The sequence below is a fragment of the Geotrypetes seraphini genome, chromosome 8 (assembly GCF_902459505.1).
Source record: "Geotrypetes seraphini chromosome 8, aGeoSer1.1, whole genome shotgun sequence".
In the NCBI taxonomy this organism is placed as follows: Eukaryota; Metazoa; Chordata; class Amphibia; order Gymnophiona; family Dermophiidae; genus Geotrypetes; species Geotrypetes seraphini.
In genome coordinates, this window is record NC_047091.1 from 183,964,175 (window position 1) to 183,983,080 (window position 18,906).

Here is an 18,906-nt window from a genome sequence, read left to right on the forward strand (position 1 = left end):
TTAAAGCTGTTACCTCCTGTCTGTTGCAGATACTGTTCTGGCTAAAGAACAAAAGAAAAACAAGCCATTTTAAATCTCAAAAGGGCATGAAATCTTCTCAAATCAACCCTTCTACGCTGCTGTAGACCTGTTGAAAAATTTCTTGCGCTGTGCAGGCATCAAAAGCCACCGTTTCCTTCTGTGTATTGCAGTGGAATTCTTAATGGCCTCATTATCATTCATTTTAAGACTGTGTGTGCCCGTGTCTTCTGAGTGAATTAACACCGGTGCTTAATGCTGCTCTGCATTGCTCAGTCAGTAGCGTGTGCATACCCGCGGTAACTGTGCAATTAGGCTTACGGTAGCTTTATGTATTAGCTTCTCAGAACAGTGCTGCAAAATCAAGGAATCGTGTTACTCTTATTTTTAGTTTACTTCACTGGCTCCCTTAAGACAGAGGGTTAATGCAACATTTCAATATCCACATTTAAATTTTAACAGTCCTATGTCTATTACACAATGGTACCTTGGTTTGCGAGCATAATTCATTCCAGAAGCATGCTTGTAATCCAAAGCTCTCGTATATCAAAGCGAATTTCCCCATAGGAAGTAATGGAAACACGGACGATTCGTTCCACTTCCCAAAAACTGGCTGGTGTGAGGGAGAAGTTGTACGACTGCTTTTTGGGCTCAATAATACCTCAAGAAAGACATGGCGGTACTTGAGAGAGTCCAAAGGAGAGCAACGAAACTGGTAAGAGGGCTGGAACACTGCCCATACGCCGAGAGGTTGGAAAGGCTGGGGCTCTTCTCTCTGGAAAAAAGGAGGCTCAGGGGAGATATGATAGAGACCTTCAAGATCATGAGGGGCATAGAGAGGGTGGATAGGGACAGATTCTTCAGACTGAAGGGGACAACAAGTACGAGGGGGCATTCGGAGAAACTGAAGGGAGATAGGTTCAAAACAAATGCAAGGAAGTTTTTCTTCACCCAAAGGGTCGTGGACACTTGGAATGCGCTACCGGAGGAAGTGATCAGGCAGAGTACGGTACAGGGATTCAAACAGGGATTGGATGGATTCCTGAGGGATAAAGGGATCGTGGGATACTGAGGGAGGAGCTGGGATGTAACAGAAGTATAGAAAGCTAATCAGGCAATAAGTATAGAAAGCCAACCAGGTAATAAGTATAGAAACCCAATCAGGTCGTGCATGTGCAAGACCGGAGGGTTAGGACTTCGACAGGAAGACAGGACTTCAATGAGAAACCAAGGTGGCAAGGGAGCCCCTTCTGGTGATTCAGACAGGTCGTGACCTGTTTGGGCCGCCGTGGGAGCGGACTGCTGGGCAGGATGGACCTATGGTCTGACCCGGCGGAGGCACTGCTTATGTTCTTAATATTGTGCGTGTACTATTTAGAGCCTGCAGCCCACGTGGGGCTCTGCTGCTTCATTAACTCGTTAGCAGCCAATGCGCTCCCAATGTCTTGCCAGCCAGCCTGGTGTCAATCCAGCAATGAGTTAACAACGCGCTGCCATCAGCAGCCCTCCTCCCCCCAGCTCTCCTTCTCCCAAACTGAGATTTTACTACAGGCGACGGCTTTAGGGGGGAGTTGGGGGGGGGGGAATCTGCCGAGCCGAGTCAGGATCCGGGTAGGATTGCGCTGATCGACGTGTGTGCGTGACGAGCACGTACGCGCTCGTTTGGCGAGATGCTTGTTTAACGAGTTAAAAATTAAGAAAGTGTTTTGCTCGTCTTGCAAAACACTCGCAAACCGTGTTACTTGCTATCCAAGGTCTGACGGTATTTCCAATGGGTTGTAATATTGTTTTCCTGCTTGCTCCCAACTTTATAGATTTGAGTTGTCCTTCAACAAGCTGGTTTACTTTAAGCTTCAGAAAGTGCTTTCTTTATTTATTTTTAAAAATTTGTACACCATTTAACACTAAATGGTTTACATAATTTACATGCACAATATTTAAAATATCAACTCTTATAAATCGACTGGATATCACCTTGGTGCTTGTATTCATATAATTTATAGAGAAAACGCCTCAGCCCCACCACTCCACCGCACAAACTTCAGTTTAAATCTTTTGCTCTTCAAACTTTAGGAGTCGGATGACGGCGGCGTACCTCGGGAGACCCTTGAGAAAGCACGTTATATGTGCGAAACATGTCGGGTCTGGCTCCCCTGGTTGGCTGAGATAAGTATTATCTAATATATTGAATTACCAACAAGAAATGAAGGTTGATAACCAAGTTTTATTGATAAAATTAAAAAAGATTGTTAGAAGAATTACATACATACAGTAAAATAGTGAAGACAGCCAATGATGAAGCACCACACGTTGCTTCCCGCGATTTAAACTGAAGTTTGTGCGGTGGAGTGGTGGGGCTGAGGCGTTTTCTCTATAAATTATATGAATACAAGCACCAAGGTGATATCCAGTCGATTTATAAGAGTTGATGATTGATCGCTATCCTTTTTGGCTGGATAAAGATTGAACTTTATAAGTGGCCATTATTATCTGCAATATTTAAAATAAGCACTTAATAAATAGTTGAAAAGAATCCACCCAAATTTTCCTCAACAACTGCCCCGAATTCTCCCATCCACCAAAATTAACACCTGCCCCAGTGAACTCCCCTATAGACGACCCCCTCCCCCCAACTCAGGGATTGTGAATAATTCCCTATTGCTGTCGTCATTCTCATGAACATTTTATTTTGTTATTGTTAATTCTGTGGGGAAACTGCTTACCTGAACACAGTTTTCTTACTGGTGGCCATGCGCACTCCCAGTTATCATGTTGCTGTGGGCAGGGACAGATGAAAGCACTGGCAATCTATGCTCATACTTTGGCTCCAAATATTTAGGCCCTGTGATATGTGCTCAGGACTAGAGAATGACACAGGGGTGGGTACCCGCGGGGCAGGGACAGAGCCTGAGGGGACAAGGACAGAATTTGGGGGGATGTGGTGGGGACAGGGACAAACATTGTCCTCATGCCATTCTCTAATTTAAACTTGAGACTAGTATCAATATATATTTATTTTAAATAATTTATATTCCGCATATCCTACAATTCTCTGCGGATTACAAATTATTCAGGTACTCAAGCATTTTTCCCTAACTGTCCCCGCGGGCTTCCTCTCTATCTAACGTATCTGGGGCACTGGGGGATTAAGTGACTTGCTCAGGGACACAAGGAGCAGTGCAGGATTTGAACCCACAACCTCAGTGTGCCGAGGCTGTAGCTCTAACCACTGCACCACACACTCCCACTTAACATATCATCTTAGTCAACTGGCAACTGAATTCAATAATTTAAAAAAACTGCACAAGCTGCTTTTAAATTTCACTTAACTACTGTTAAATGGCATCATTTGTGCCTTGTCTGCCTTTGATGTAGCAACAAGAGTCTTGTCTGCTGATCAGACTCCTTCCATCGTGTGCCCAACAGCTCAAGCATCTTACTGTTACTGCAATAGATTCATCCATCATTGCTGGAATCAAAAGAGCATTTCCAACATTTAAGACATGTATAATCCAATTACCTTCCCAGATGATGTAAAAATTCGGCAAATGAGTTGTACAGAATATTGTCCCTTTTTATATTTTACTAAAAAGATTTAAATATAAAATCATAACAGTTTGAAATGAGGACAGAGTCCATGGGGACGGGACAGAGCTTGTGGGAATGGGGTGGGTTCGAGGATGGAGACAGAGGCTGCGGAGACAGGGCAGGGATGGAGACATGGCCCGCAAGGACGACACAAACTTTGTCTCCATGTCATTCTCTATTCAGGACTTAAAAAAGGTTATCATGTCAGCCGTTTGCCTATTTTTCAAGATTCAACAGAATTTTGCATTAACACATTTTTGCTCAAATTTTTATTTTCAACTTAGATTTCTAAGGGACACAGAGCAAAAACGACCTCCATCTGCAGTTCTCTAATTCCATCCTCCATCCCCGGTACGAGCGAGCCGGCCCTGACCGCTTCCAGCGTCTCAAGTGGTAGAGTCTGTGCATATGGCCCAGCATAGCACTGGAAGGGAGCTACTGAGCTGAAGGAAGATCCTGCTCTGTGGAAGTGAAGATACTGCATGTGGTGGGGGGTGAGAGGGACTGAAAAGACATATAATCCCCCCCCACCCCAGTCAAAAAAGCCACCATACATTTGAAGAAGTTCCAACAGCTGCATCATACAGTCACTCATTCACATTAACATAGTGGAGGTGAGGAGTGGTCTAATGGCAGAGTGACTGCCTCAGCGCCCTGAGGTTCTGGGATTGATCCTAGAACTGCTCCATGTGACCCTAGGCAAGTCGCTTAATCTTCCCTTGTCCCAGGTACAAAATAAGGACCTGCATATACGTAAATCGCTTTGAATGTGTAATAACAAAAAGGTGGTATACAAGTCCCATCCCGTTTCCGTCTCTTATTGCCCTCCCCCTTCCCATCGCCTCTCCTGATCGCAGAAAACCAACACTGATACACACCCACACACAATTGCACAGGCTCACGCTCACCCACTTACACAAAGAAAGCAGACACATATAAGAGAGATCTACATACATCACACTTGGAAATCACAGACAAAAAAAGATTAAGTTCTTACCTCAGTAATCTTCTTTCTTGTAGATGTGTCTAGTGGTCCTGAACGCTAAGGCCTTGTATCTGAACTAGCAAGTTGCTTGTAGAAAACCGTCAATCATGTTTTCACTCTACCTCCTTCCTAGGAAGCTGCTCCTGCCCCTCAGTTTGTACAAAAGCAATCAAGTGGCACTGGAATAAAATATATAACAGGAAGGAGTTAAATGGGGGAAATCCCCAACACTACAATTTTGTTCTGCTCTGTAACAAACATAGGAAATAACATTATAACATCTAAACTTGTGCAGCTGTGACCAATTAAGTATAGAGCTCTTAGCTACTCACATGACCTGCCGATATACAGACTTAAATCAGACTGTATGATGCAAGCAGTTACGCAGGGGATGGTCCATGAGCTCAAAAATATAAAAGCAGAATGGCTAGCTAGGTGTCCCTAAGGGCTGATCCTGCTAGCAGCAGACTTCCACAGTATGAGTCTGTGTCTTCTCCCAGGCAGAGCCTCCAAAGAATGCTGAAAAAAACATACCCGAAAATAATAAAACCGCAGAGCAGATCAAAAACACTTCTGAGCAACTCGCTTGTAGAAAATAATCTGAGGGGGCAAGAGCAGCTCCCTGGGAAGGAGATGGAGTAAAAATAGGATTCTTAATTTTCTGCAAGCAACTTGCCAGTTCACATAAAAGACCCTAGCGTTCAGGACCACTAGACACAATGCAGATACAAAGACAGATGTGTGAGCATGTGCACATATGAACACACATACCTGCACCCAGGGGAGTTGGAAAGAATTTTGAGCCATGCTATGCATGCTTTCCTTATCTCTCTTGTTATATTCTACTTTTATAAAGTAAATTAAGGTGAGGAATGGCCTAGTGGTAGAGCTGCTGCCTCAACAGCCTGAGGTTGTGGGATTGAATCCCAGCGCTGCTCCTTGTAACCCTGGATAAATCACTTAATCCTCCATTGCCAATCAAGTGGAGAAGGCTTCATCTAAGGCAAGGCAGATATTGGGTTGTATCAATAGAAGTTTCGTCAGCCGAAAGCCTGAAGTCATAATGCCGTTGTACAGGGCCATGGTGAGACCTTATCTGGAGTACAGTGTGCAATTCTGGAGGCCACATTACAGTAAAGATGTGCGCAGAATTGAATCGGTTCAGCGGACGGCCACCAGGATGATCTCGGGGCTCAAGGGTCTCTCGTACGAAGAGAGACTGAACAAACTGCAGCTCTACACTCTCGAGGAACGTAGGGAGAGGGAGACATGATCGAAACATTTAAGTACCTCATGGGACGTGTCGAAGTGGAAGATGATATTTTCTTTCTCAAGGGACCCTCGGCCACAAGAGGGCACCCGTTCAAACTCAGGGGCGGAAAATTTCATGGCGACACCAAAAAGTATTTCTTCACAGAGAGAGTGGTTGATCATTGGAACAAGCTTCCAGTGCAGGTGATCGAGGCAGACAGCGTGCCAGACTTCAAGAATAAATGGGATGCCCATGTGGGATCCCTACGAGGGTCAAGATAAGGAAATTGGGTCATTAGGGCATAGACAGGGGGTGGGTAAGCAGAGTGGGCAGACTTGATGGGCTGTAGCCCTTTTCTACCGTCATCTTCTATGTTTCTATGTATAAACTAAGTACCTGTGTACTGTATATTTTTTTTGGGGGGGAGTAGGGGGGAGGGGGTGGTTGGTTACAAAGGACCTCAGACACAAGTTTGAAGGTAGGACTGGAGGGATTGGTACATTGAGGGAGGGGTAGTGGACTGCGAACTGCGAGAAGTGGAGAAAACACGCTGGAACATGGAGAGATGGCAGACCACTGGGGAAGGGTGCCGTGAGAAAGCGGGGCGAGGGCCTCGGACAGGAGCCAAGCAGGGGAGAGCGCTCGAGACACGGAAGCATCCAGAGAGCCGCCACTGAGGAGACTGTGGCGCTCAACGCCAGGGGGATGCCGTCCGTGAGCCTTCCGCCCAGGGGAGAACATGCTTTCCAAGCGACTCTGACTTTCCTGTTGGCTCTTGGGCCCTGTGGGTGGTTCCTGGGGCTTGCCTCTGTACAGTTTTATTGAACTGGCAGTGGGTTTAAAGTGTGGTAGTGGGGGCATCGCTTCTCCTTTGACTTTCCACACTCTTCAGGGCAGCTCCATTGTTACTGAAAGCTAGCCCAGCCCAGCAGCTGCATGGGAGACAGAAGGGAAGAGCGTGGGAGATGGGCTCCACCTCCTCGACGCCCCTTGCAGCGGAAACTTTTGATTCTCCCCATTCTTTAGGGCAGCTCCGTTTTTGTCGGGAGCTGCCCCCGCCTAGCCCAGACCAGCTGCTTCAGGAGAGGCAGAAAGAAGAGCGTGGGAGACGAGCTCCGCCTCCCAACGCCCCTTGCAGTGCTAACTTCTGTTTTTCCACATTCTTCTGGGCAGCTCTGTTGTTGACGGGAGCTGCCCTAGCCCAGCCCAGCAGCTGCAGGGAGGCAGAAGGGAAGAGCGTGGGAGACAAGCTATGCCCCTTACAGCACCAACTTTTGATTTTCTATGTTCTTCAGGGCAGCTCCGTTGTTGCCAGCGAGCTGCCCCAGCCCAAACCAGTGACTGCAGGGGAGGCAGAAGGGAAGAGTGTGGGAGATGAGTTCTTCCACCTGACAAACAAAACCAAAACGAGTTTAAAAAGTCAGGAATACAAGCAGCAATACAGACAAAACAACAAACAGCCAACAAACACACTCAAGACAACAAAAACAACTAACAAAAAACAGACAAAACAAACAGCCAACAAATATAGACAAAGAGAACATACAGACAAGAACATCCGCAAAAAATACTTAACACAGTAGTACAAAACCAAAAGAAGTCAAACAGCCTCACATTCACACCATACAAACTCAAAGTATCAAATATCACAAGATATAAGAGACACTCAACGCCTTAAGTCTCACCCAATCAGTAACACTCCTACCCTCATGATGAAGCCCCCTCCTATGCCTCTCCACCCTCACACAACCCATCCCCCAACAATAACACCAATCCCCCATGGAACTACAAGCAAAGACCCAGTCCATCAGAAACTCAAACCAATCGACGGAACACATTGGACAATCTCGGCATATTCTTCCCATACTCTGGAACAAACACAATCACAACAAACACCGAAAACAAATGAATCCTAAACCCCTCAACAACCCACCACCTACAAAATGCTCAACAAAACCAAATGAAATCACCATCCCCTGAATATATGTTAACGCTTGATCAGTGGTAAACAAGCTTTTCATCCTAAATGACCTAATCACATCCAATGACATAGCTCTGACAGTCATTACAGAAACATGGCCGAAAGACCTCGAAAGCCCTGAACTCCCAAACCTTTGCCCACAGGGTCACAACATTCTTCATCTTCCCAGAAAGCTCAAATGAGGAGGCGGCCTGGCAATAATTTACAAAAAGTCATACACCATTGTCGAGACAGACTCAAGCTCTCAACCTGACCTAGAATACATCACCTGCAAGCTCGAAAGCGATAGGTTCCGGAGTAATCTGAGGAAATACTTTTTTACAGAAAGGGTGGTAGATGCATGGAACAGTCTCCCAGAAGAGGTGGTGGAGACAGAGACTGTGTCTGAATTCAAAAGGGCCTGGGATAGGCACCTGGGATCTCTCAGAGAGAGAAAGAAATAATGGTTACTGCGGATGGGCAGACTGGATGGGCCATTTGGCCTTTTTCTACAATCATGTTTCAATGTCCCATGAGAATATGAGAAGTAGATGCTGTGATGCTATCGATGATGATGTTAATGTCCATCGGTACTGATAGGGTCAGTACTGCATAGAAGTCCAAGTTGCTGGGTACCCGACATCAGGCCCAACGTCATCTTCTAAAATGAAATATGAAAGAACAAAAACAAAACATTTTAGAGTTAGAGTGATGCTTTGTTGTTATTTTTTTAGCTTTGAAAGATTGGGAACAGTTCCAACCAAAGAGGCAAAATTAAGGAGTAAAAAGTAGGCCGAAAAGCCGTTGACACTATTGGTAGGGGAAAAAGGCTTTAAAATTGCCTACAGGCCTCAGTGGTGAACATAAAGACATTTTTGTTTGGAAATAAGTTTAAAAGAAAAAACAACTAAGACAAAAAAAATAATGAAAATGAAGCGGGAAGGCAAGTCCAGATACGTCTTCTTCACTCTGCGGAAAACTAATGACCTCGCAAGCTGGCGTTGGACAGGAAGACACTCGACCATGCGCGGTGCGGGCAGTCTCAAAGCTTTCTAAAGCTTAAAGTGAGAGTACACTTTAGCGCTGTCCGTACCGGGCTCCGTGGACAATGTCACTCATCTGTGAGAATATGCAGCCTGCTTGTCCAAGGATAAATACTTTTTCATGGAAAGGGTGGTGAATGGTTGGAACTGCGATAAAAAGTGTATCTGAATTCAAGAAAGCTTGGGACAAGTATGTTGGATCTCTAAGGGAGTAGTAGATGGCGTGGTAGGCAGACTAAATAGGCCATATGGTCTTTATCTGCCTCCATTTTTCGGTTTCATTTCATAAAGGCACACAGATAGCTATGGCCCCTTTGTAAAGCAGGTGTCTTTTCAGATGTTTTACATAAGTGGCCTATCATAAGCTCTTTGGGAAAGAGACGCAGTTATCAGGACAATTTCCATTGTTAAACAGCACTGCAAACGCCCGGTAGCATTACAAAAATGTTAAAAAAGCATTCTATTTTTGTCCAACTTCATACATTTCTTTAATTTGCTGCTGTAAAATGATCCTCCTATGAATTGAAAATGAATTCCACTTGAGTTTCAAACGCTTGCATCGATGGGTGTGCAGCTCAAATGGATTTGATGAGGACTGTAATATGTTTCCGGGATATGGTGAAAGCAAAATCTCGTCTTGTGCTCCCAGAGCAAGATCTTTTTTTTTTTTTTTTTTTTTGATAAAATCTTAAAACTGTTCATATGTAATCAGCACTTTGATTAGGATGACTTGTGCATCTAAAAATGTGACCTAAATGTTCAGCCATCAAATATAAGCTGTGAAAAGACTCCTTATAGCAGGGGTGTCAAACTCAATCACATAAGGGGCCGAAATCTGAAAAAAAGGCTAAGTCGTGGGCCGAATTTATAATTAAGATACTTAGGGCTCCTTTTATGAAGGTACGCTGATTTAGCACGCAATAAATGTGCACCTTAATAAAAGGACAATCTCTACTGCCGCTCGCGGTTGCCTGCACTCTCCCAGCTGCTGGCTATGCTCAGGTCCGCCTAGTCCTCCCGGCTGCCTCGTCCTCCTGGTGGGCCAGCTTAATTGCAAATGTTTAATTGTCTGGTGGGCCAAATTGTATGACACCGCGGGCCAGAGTTTGACACGTCTGCCTTACAGAATGGTAGGTCCATGTTCACTGCGGCCTAATACGGCTGTTTGATGTCACATTTTTTCCATAAGGAAAAGATCAGTTTTGTTAAGCTTTATGAAATCCTGCTTGCAACGGGCAAAAATGGTAAAACCAGAACACAAACTAACAAACCGCAATGAAATAAAAACCACAAGTACACAGAAAAGGTGATAGTTTCAAGTTTAATAAAAAATTTGATTAATCGCTTTATCTGAATTCAAAGCGATGTACATATTAATAAAATAAGTTACTAAAAGTAATACAACAATAGGTAAAACAATCTTGACTTGAGACAAATACGACAATACTAGAGACATATGGAATTCGTAGGGAGAAGTTACATTATAGTAAAAGTGTGGGGATACATAAAGGGAAAATACATAAGGGTGGGTAGACTGAAGAATAAGAGAGAGAGAAAAAAGTTATGATTAATTTGAGAATGCATCATTGAAGAGAAAAGTTTTCAATTTGCTTTTAAATTTTCCGGCATTAGCTTCTTCCCTTAGATGGCTGGGGAAAGAGTTCCAGGTTTGGGGAGCAATAACAGAGAACATAAACTGACGGCGCGTATTTATAATTTTTAAAGACGGGATTGATAACAGATGTTGATCTGTAGATCTTAATGTTCTGTTGGTAGAATAAGGGATTAACAATTTGTGAATGAAAGCCGGAGTTTTAAAGAAAAGAGATTTGAAGGTAAGAAGGCCAATTTTGTATAATATTCTATGGGCAACTGGCAGCCAATGGGCTTCTTTGAGAAGAGGTGTTACATGATCAAATTTTTTGGCTTTACAAATAAGTTTGATGGATGTGTTTTGAATAATCTGTAATCGTTTAATTTCTTTTTGTGCTGTTCCTATGAGCAAGGCATTGCAGTAGTCGATTTTTGAAATAACAAGTGAGTGAATGAGGGTGTTTAAAGATTTGGTATTGAGAAATTGTGACACAGAGCCTTTTGTGATAAACAGCCTTCAAGAAAAGGATGTTGAACAGCAGAATTCACACCAGTTTCATTCCAAGGACCTGATTACGGACCCAGCCTGCGACAGGGGTTGATCGTAAGGTGCACCCAAAGCGGTCGACTAATCCAGTGGTAAGGATGATGGAAAATCTAATTCAATTCAAATAAATGGCAAACTTCAATATCATAGTCAGTATTGTTCAGCCACAGGTTTCGATTTGAAAAAGTCTGATTCAGTCAAGCATCAAAAAACCGCCCATACATCTTGCACTGGAGCTTAAAAACAAAACCATCCATCCCGTCATCCAAATCACTGGATGAAGAGAGACTTTTGAGCGTAATATATAGATGACCACCGACACAGGCTGTTTAGTTGAAATGGGGTCCACGGTCAGTCCTTTGAATAAAGTTGGTGAGTACTCTGACATTGGATGTCTCTGTCTTGAGGCCTAGTTATCAAAAATAAAACACAGTCGGACACTGTTTAACTGATTCTAACAACGTCCACTTAAAAAAGCTTCTCCTCTGTGGTTTGGTCCATATGTTTGGTCTTATCTCAGTCTCTTCGAACTTCTATGGCTTTGGCGGTATATAAGAATAAAAAATATTATTATTATTTATATTGAATAAAGAAAAAAAAAAAAACATTCAAAACAATTAAAGCAGGCCTGGACAGTTAAATGTTAGCATTAATTGCCAAACTGAAAACCAGTTATTTTGTCGGTGGTCTGTGGGCAAAGTTGGCAGATTAACCATCCCACCCTAGCATCCTGTTTAGATTGTAAGTTCTTTCGAGCAGGGATAGTCTCCGCGTACATCTGGTAGCGTTCTAGAAATAATGAATAGTAGAAACGTGATGGCAGATAAGGGCCAAATGGCCCACCTAGTCGTCCCATCCACAGTAACCATTACTAGACAAATTAGCACAGTCCCATCTTTATCCAGTTTCATTTAAGTCTTGAATACTGCACTTAACCAAGTAAGACACAGCTGGCCGCATAAAGCTGGATATTCAATGTCAGAGCCCAGATACGGCCCATTGACTATTTGAGCATAATGCCTGTGGCAGCTAAAGATTGCTCACCATTAACCTGGTTAAAAGCATACACAGGATTGCACAGCGTGTGTACTTTCACCTGCGAAGGGGAGGATGTTTGGGCATGTTTCGAATAAATGGAAGAAACACTGCGTTTTTCCAGCCAAATTTAGTTCACACAACAAACACCTGCAAAACACACATGCTAGTTGTTCCTGTGGATAATTATGACCAGTGGGTGCAAAGCACCTAAGGATTTAGCACCTGGGTTGAAAATTTGCCCACTTCAGATTGTGAAACTGATATTTTACATACAGAATAAGTTACATATTATGTGTCTCTCCTTCTCCAGGTACATATTGTGACCAAGCGTGGCTGTACTGGAAGAGTCCAGGGACCAGGTCACACAACCCCGACCAAGCATAGATGAGGGAGTTGGAAGTATGGGTTGCTGCAAACAGGTTTAAGCACAAACAATTCAAAAATTCAGACACACTACAAAAATCTTGCTTTTATTTAGTTCACCACTCAGGTAAGTGGAAAAAACTTTGAAAAACTCCAGTGAACAGTCAAACAAACGCAGGGACTTTTCCCTTAGGCAAATAAATTAAATCACTACCAAACACAATCTGAACTTTCCAGCAAGTTTTAAATGCCACAAACATATTCTTCTTTGATGCCTAAGTATTCTATCTGCAGGCTTCAATCTGGCCTTAGTTAGCGGTACCAGACCAGCGCTATCACTCAGTACCTTGCAAACAGGAATGGAAGATTAGGTTTATACCTTCGATAATCTTCTTTCTGTTAGTCACTAGAGGATTCCATACGCTAGGTATTCAATCCCAACCCGCAGTCTGGGTGTTGCAGAAATCCACAACTTTTCTGAACCTATGCTCCACCCCCTTAGCCTGGAGTCACTGGATAATCACCATTTTCACTTTTCCATTTCTACCTCCTCTGGACAAACAGTTATGGTATCCCCTAGAGCAGGGGTGTCAACCGCAATCCAGTCGGGTTTTCCGGATTTACCCAATGAATATGCATGAGATCTATTTGCATGCACTGCTTTCATTGTGTGCTAATAGATCTCATGCATATTCATTGGGGAAATCCTGAAAACCCGACTGGATTGCGGCCCTCGAGGACCAATATTTGACACCCCTGCCCTAGAGCCTCCCAATCCTGGGTTCCTACCTGTTCCTTATATTGTGGTGGTCCATGTTGCTCCTCTGGGTTTAGCTGGCGAGGTTTGTACTCCTCATACTTGCCGAGAGCGCTCCAGTTCTGTGGCTGCCTCTTGCTAAGGGATCCACACTTTTCTCTCCCTGCAGCTGGTTAATTAGTTCTGGGTGCAAGTGTGTTCCTAACCCTGGTTGCTTCTGTGGTTTGCTGGACTGGTTTAAACTAGTCCTAAGTCTAATGCTGGCTGGAGCTGCTCCAGCCCTGGGTTTAGATTTGACCTGCCCCTGCCTAGTTGGGACTTGTGTTGTATTGTGTTTATTTATTATTCACCTGAAACAGGGGTGTCCAATGTCGGTCCTCGAGGGCCGCAGTCCAGTCGGATTTTCAGGATTTCCCCAATGAATATACATGAGGTCTATTTGCATGCACTGCTTTCATTGTATGCTAATAGATCTCATGCATATTCATTGGGGAAATCCTGAAAACCCGACTGGATTGCGGCCCTCGAGGACCGACATTGGACACCCCTGACCTGAAACAAAGCAAAGTAAACAAACATAAAACCATACAAAATACAATCTCAAAAACATTAAACACAGGGCAGTTGACAACAGTCATCATCAGTATTCATAACAATCGTTCAATGCTTTAGCCATATTTCATTTCACAAAAAGATGGCATTTTAGCAGTCCTTTGGATGTCATCAGATTCCCCTGCGGCCGTAGATATTGCAGAAGCCTGTTCCATTCCTATGGCCCAACGCAGGAAAATACTCCCGCCCTGGACGTTTGCACTATTAGCTCCTTTCCAGCTGGGATCCTCAAGTCCCAATGGTCAGAGGAACGCAACTTGGGAAGCGCAGTAGGATACGAAAGACAACCAGTTAGGTATTTGGGGGCCAACCCATGCAGACTCTGACAGACTACCGACAACAACTTATAGGGGACTCGAAAATCCATCTGGAGAGTGGTAGAAGACTGGAACGCTCTTCCGGAGTCTGTCATAGGAGAGAACACCCTCCAGGGATTCAAGACAAAGTTAGACAAGTTCGTGCTGAATCAGAACGTATGCAGGTAAGGCTAGACTCAGTTAGGGCACTGGTCTTTGATCTAAGGGCCACCGCGGGAGCGGACTGCTGGGCATGATGGACCACCGGTCTGACCCAGCAGCGTCAATTCTTATGTTCTTACTTCTTTAGTTTGTGGTCTAGGAAATAATAAGCAGGTCTTTGGGGACTCAGACCCAGTCTGAGGTCTTCTTCTCAAAAGGGTTTTCTTTCCCTGCAGTGTCCTAGGTTGTGCACAGTGACTTGTATGTTGGAAACCTGTGCCAACTCACTTCCTTTGGCATCTGCCCCCCGGTACGGCAGGAGTTCCTTTGAGCTCACAGGGTCCTCCCTGTGACAATATAACAAACAAAGAGACTGAGATTCATGTGCATATCTTCTATGTGTTCGTGCAAATGGGTACCTACAAAAGCAGAGTGAAAATGTTCATACGACATTGTTTACACATTCCAAAGTACACGCGAGTCAGAAACTTAACTGATCAAGATACACCAAAACAGCTTTGGAGGAAAGGTGGGAGAAGAGAGATATGATAAAGACGTTTAAATATGCATGAGATGAGGCTCTTTCAGTTGAAAGGAAGCTCCAGAGTGAGAGGGCATGGGATGACGTTAACAGGTGCTAGGCTCAGGAGTAATCTAAGGAAATACATTTTTCGCAAAAGATTAGTAGATGCAAGGAATAGTCAGTCTCCCAGTAGAGGTGGTGGAGACCAAGACTGTCTGAATTCAAGAAAATGTGGGAAAAGCACATGGGATCTTTTAGAGAGAAGAGGAGATAGTGGATGCTGCAGATGGGCCATTTGGCCTTTATCTGTCATCATGTTTCTCTGTTTCTATAAAAAAAAAATAACCAACAAATATTCAGAATAAAGCTGCTAATAGTGGAAGGAAACAGGCTGAAAGGCAAGTAACTAACATGGAGAAAAAGACCTCAGTGTTTCAAGGAAACAACCAAGAAACTATATGTTCAGTTATAAACTGCCATACAAAACACATCCCAGGTCAAAAAACTCCATGGAAAAAATTCATAAAGATACAGTTTAAAATACACAAGCTAAACTGCAAAAAAAAAACAGCAAAAAACTGTAAAAACTTGCACTTATCTTCCATTCATCTCCCACAAGCAGTGGAAATAAATATCCGTTGCTCCAATACGGAACCAGACACACTTTTCAAAGAATGAACTCAGTATTCCCGACAGGCCCTGTTTCGCCAAGTGGCTGCGTCAGGGGAATATCTTTAGAAAGAGAGCAACTGTTTCAAAAAATCTTCCACGGGAAGATTTTCTATAACCATAAAACTCTTATGACCTAACAATGAAGGTGTAAAGCGCCTTAGCCTATAGGGAGAAGAGGAGATAGTGGATGCTGTAGATGGGCAGACTGGAAGGCTGTTTGGCCTTTATCGGCCGTCATATTTCTATGTTTTTAAAGCTTCTAAACGTAAGTGCTGAGATAACAGAAAGTGGAGATAAAAAAAGACCTCAGCTACCAGGTACCCAAAAACAGCTTGCAACAAGTTGGAACCATTAAAAAACCCACCATCAAGGTCAGAAAATAACAACTCCAGGAAAAAAAATCTGTACATATACACAGGAAGTATCAATTCAATCATGCTGGCAAGTTTCTTGCAAAAACACTAAACCAGGGGAATGACTCTTGTTCCAAAACAGCCATTTGCCTCTGCTGAGACCATGGAACAGGAATCATTCCCCTGATGCAGCCGAAGCAAAATAGAAATTCCCTGTTGGTTTTTCTCCGTTATTTAACTGTGGCTAAAGGATTTTACATAGTAACATAGTAAATGACGGTAGATAAAGACCTGAACGGCCCATCCAGTCTGCCCATTAGTGATACTCTTTTAAAAAATACATGATTTGATTGACTTGTCTCTTCTTTGATACTTCTGGGATATAGACTGTAAAGTCCACCTGGTTTTGTCCTAGGTCCCAAACGCTGAAGTTGCCATCCAAGCTCACTCCAGCCTGTCCAACCATCCTGTTGTTTGCAGGATATCTACCATAAAGTCTGGCCAGTAACATCGTCCTGTTCCAAGTTAATGGAGTTCCCATCGATGCCCTCCCCTGTCCATCCTACACCAAATCGCCATATGTGGGACAAAGAACGTGCAGATCTGTCCAATACCGGTCTTAGTTCTTTAATTTACATCCTTTGCTTTCTAATTAGAGATCCTCTATTTTTATCCCACGCTTTTTTGAATTCCGCCACCGTTTTCCTTTTTTGGTGTTTTTGAAAGAGTTTTGCCAACACATTAGAATGGATGGTTTCTGTTTACAAGTTCAGAATTTTCCTGATATGACAACTGAATTGGGTGTGTGTGTGTGGGTGGGGGGTTTCTCCTGATCTATGATGGCATTTTTTATTTTTTTTTAATAGGTTTCACTTGTTGCAAGTTGTTTGTTCTGCTGCCCAGTAGCTGAGATCTTTTTCTGTACTTTTTGCGACTATCTCTGCCAGGCTAGACATATCTGCACTTAAATTTAGAAGCTGTTTTGGTGTATTTTGAGTGTTTATACATTAACATATGTAAAGTGCACACATGCGCTGAACCATGTATGTGTGTGCCTGAAAACTGTGATTATTACAGCGTGTTTTTGTTGCGATAAAGAAAAAGAGGCATCTGAAGCTACGTTGGAAGCACCGGTGCTTTTCTGAGAGATAAAGTGCTTCACCTACCTCTGTGATGCTACAGAAGTCCGGCTTCATATCTAGTCCTCGTCTTCCTCCTTTTCCAGCTGTTCCATAATGTCATTTAAAGCTACGGAGCGTTTCTTCTTCTTGGGGGACTCTGTTCCCGTTCAGAAAGAGAAAGAGACAAACGGTAAGAAAACAAACAAGACAGAAAGCCATCAACCCAAGCTTTATTGATGTCTACAAATAGATTATTTTCAATTCATAGCTTATATCCTTCAATCCAAGAAACAAAAAAAAATCAGATATGATTAAATAGAAACCTTTATTTATTTATATACCACTTATATATCAAATGGTTTATATTTAGGTACTTTTATCATATTTCCCTATCAATCTCAGCGGGCTCAAACTCTATCTAGTGTACCTGGGGCAATGAGGGGATTAAGTGACTTGCCCAGGGTCACAAGGAGCAGTGAGGGATTTGAACCCACAACTTCAGGGTGCTGAGGTTGTAGCTCTAACCCAGGGGTGTCAAAGTCCCTCCTCGAGGGCCGCAATCCAGTCAGGTTTTCAGGATTTCCTCCATGAATATGCATGAGATCTATTTGCATGCACTCCTTTCAATGCATATTCATGGGGGAAATCCTGAAAACCCGACTGGATTCTGGCCCTCGAGGACCGGAGTTGCCCACCCTTTCTGTAGACCAGGGGTCCCCAAACCCCTCCTTGAGGGCCGAATCCAGTTGGGTTTTCAGGATTTCCCCCATGAATATGCATGAGATCTATTTGCATGCACTCCTTTCAATGCATATTCATGGGGGAAATCCTGAAAACCCGACTGGATTCTGGCCCTTGAGGACCGGAGTTGCCCACCCTTTCTGTAGACCAGGGGTCCCCAAACCCCTCCTTGAGGGCCGAATCCAGTTGGGTTTTCAGGATTTCCCCAATGAATATGCATGAGATCTATTTGCATGCACTGCTTTCAATGCATATTCATTGGGGAAATCCTGAAAACCCGACTGGATTCCGGCCCTCGAGGACCGGAGTTGCCCACCCTTTCTGTAGACCAGGGGTCCCCAAACCCCTCCTTGAGGGCCGAATCCAGTTGGGTTTTCAGGATTTCCCCAATGAATATGCATGAGATCTATTTGCATGCACTGCTTTCAATGCATATTCATTGGGAAAATCCTGAAAACCCGACTGGATTGCGGCCCTTGAGGAGGGACTTTGACACCCCTGCACCACACACATGTCTCCTCAACCCTTTCTCTTCCCTTTTGAATTATCTACCAGTACAGGGGCAGTGTCCCACCTCGCAGGACAGAATGATGATTCTCACAACAGAAGGGTTCTGGCCCTATTCACCGAAGTGCTGCAGACCAGAACTCTGAGGATGTAGAAGAAAATCAGAACAATCGATAAAAAAGGATTTGCTTTATATTTTGGGTTTTCTTTTCGAGGTGGGATGGGGCAAATCTGTGAAAATGAGGAAGAGGAGGGGAATAAGAGCAAGTACAAGAAGCAACTTCAAAACTGCCGGTCTTGGAAGAGAGTAGAAAGGAAGAGGCAAAACTACATTTGCTTGAATTAATTTCCTCACTCGCAGTCCTGCAACATTTGCTTCTCTATCACTGGGATGTCATTTTATTTCATCGTACTCCAGTTGTTTTTAAGTGTTTTCTCAGCACAGTGAGTGGCATTACACTACACGTCTGCAAACCCGGGGAGGCGCCCGATGCCAGATGCATCTGAAGAAGCATTTAACAAACATCTGGTCCCTCTTTGTCTGCTGATATGGTGATAACCCACCTGCCTGCCACGGACAGCACAGCTGGAAGAGTGAAGCTTTCTGGCGACATGCTCTAAAGTCACAACATAACACTTTTACCAAATATGGAGCAATAAATGGAAACTTCACTAGACTCTAATAGTCATAAACAAATCCAGCTTAGCCTGCATGAATAACTTTAAATGCAAATAAAAGGAGGAAAAAGCCTCAGAAAATGCAGCACAAGCCAGC

The 18,906-nt window shown here is 43.7% G+C and overlaps 1 protein-coding gene across 2 annotated transcripts in view; it reads right to left on the minus strand.

Moving 5' to 3' along the window:
• Window positions 1–12,473: 12,473 nt before the first annotated feature.
• Window positions 12,474–18,906, minus strand: part of RBM19 (RNA binding motif protein 19) — a 285,015-nt gene continuing 278,582 nt past the window's right edge. The window contains exons 24-26 of one of the 2 annotated variants that reach the window (XM_033955717.1): window positions 16,929–17,040; window positions 13,697–14,633; window positions 12,474–13,494 (exon numbers count right to left, since the gene is read on the minus strand). In XM_033955717.1, the coding sequence (XP_033811608.1) occupies window positions 16,961–17,040 (80 nt within the window). In that variant the 3' untranslated portion in view covers window positions 12,474–13,494; window positions 13,697–14,633; window positions 16,929–16,960. The remainder of the gene's footprint in view (window positions 13,495–13,696; window positions 14,634–16,928; window positions 17,041–18,906) is intronic. The other variant, XM_033955718.1, reaches the window with a different exon arrangement.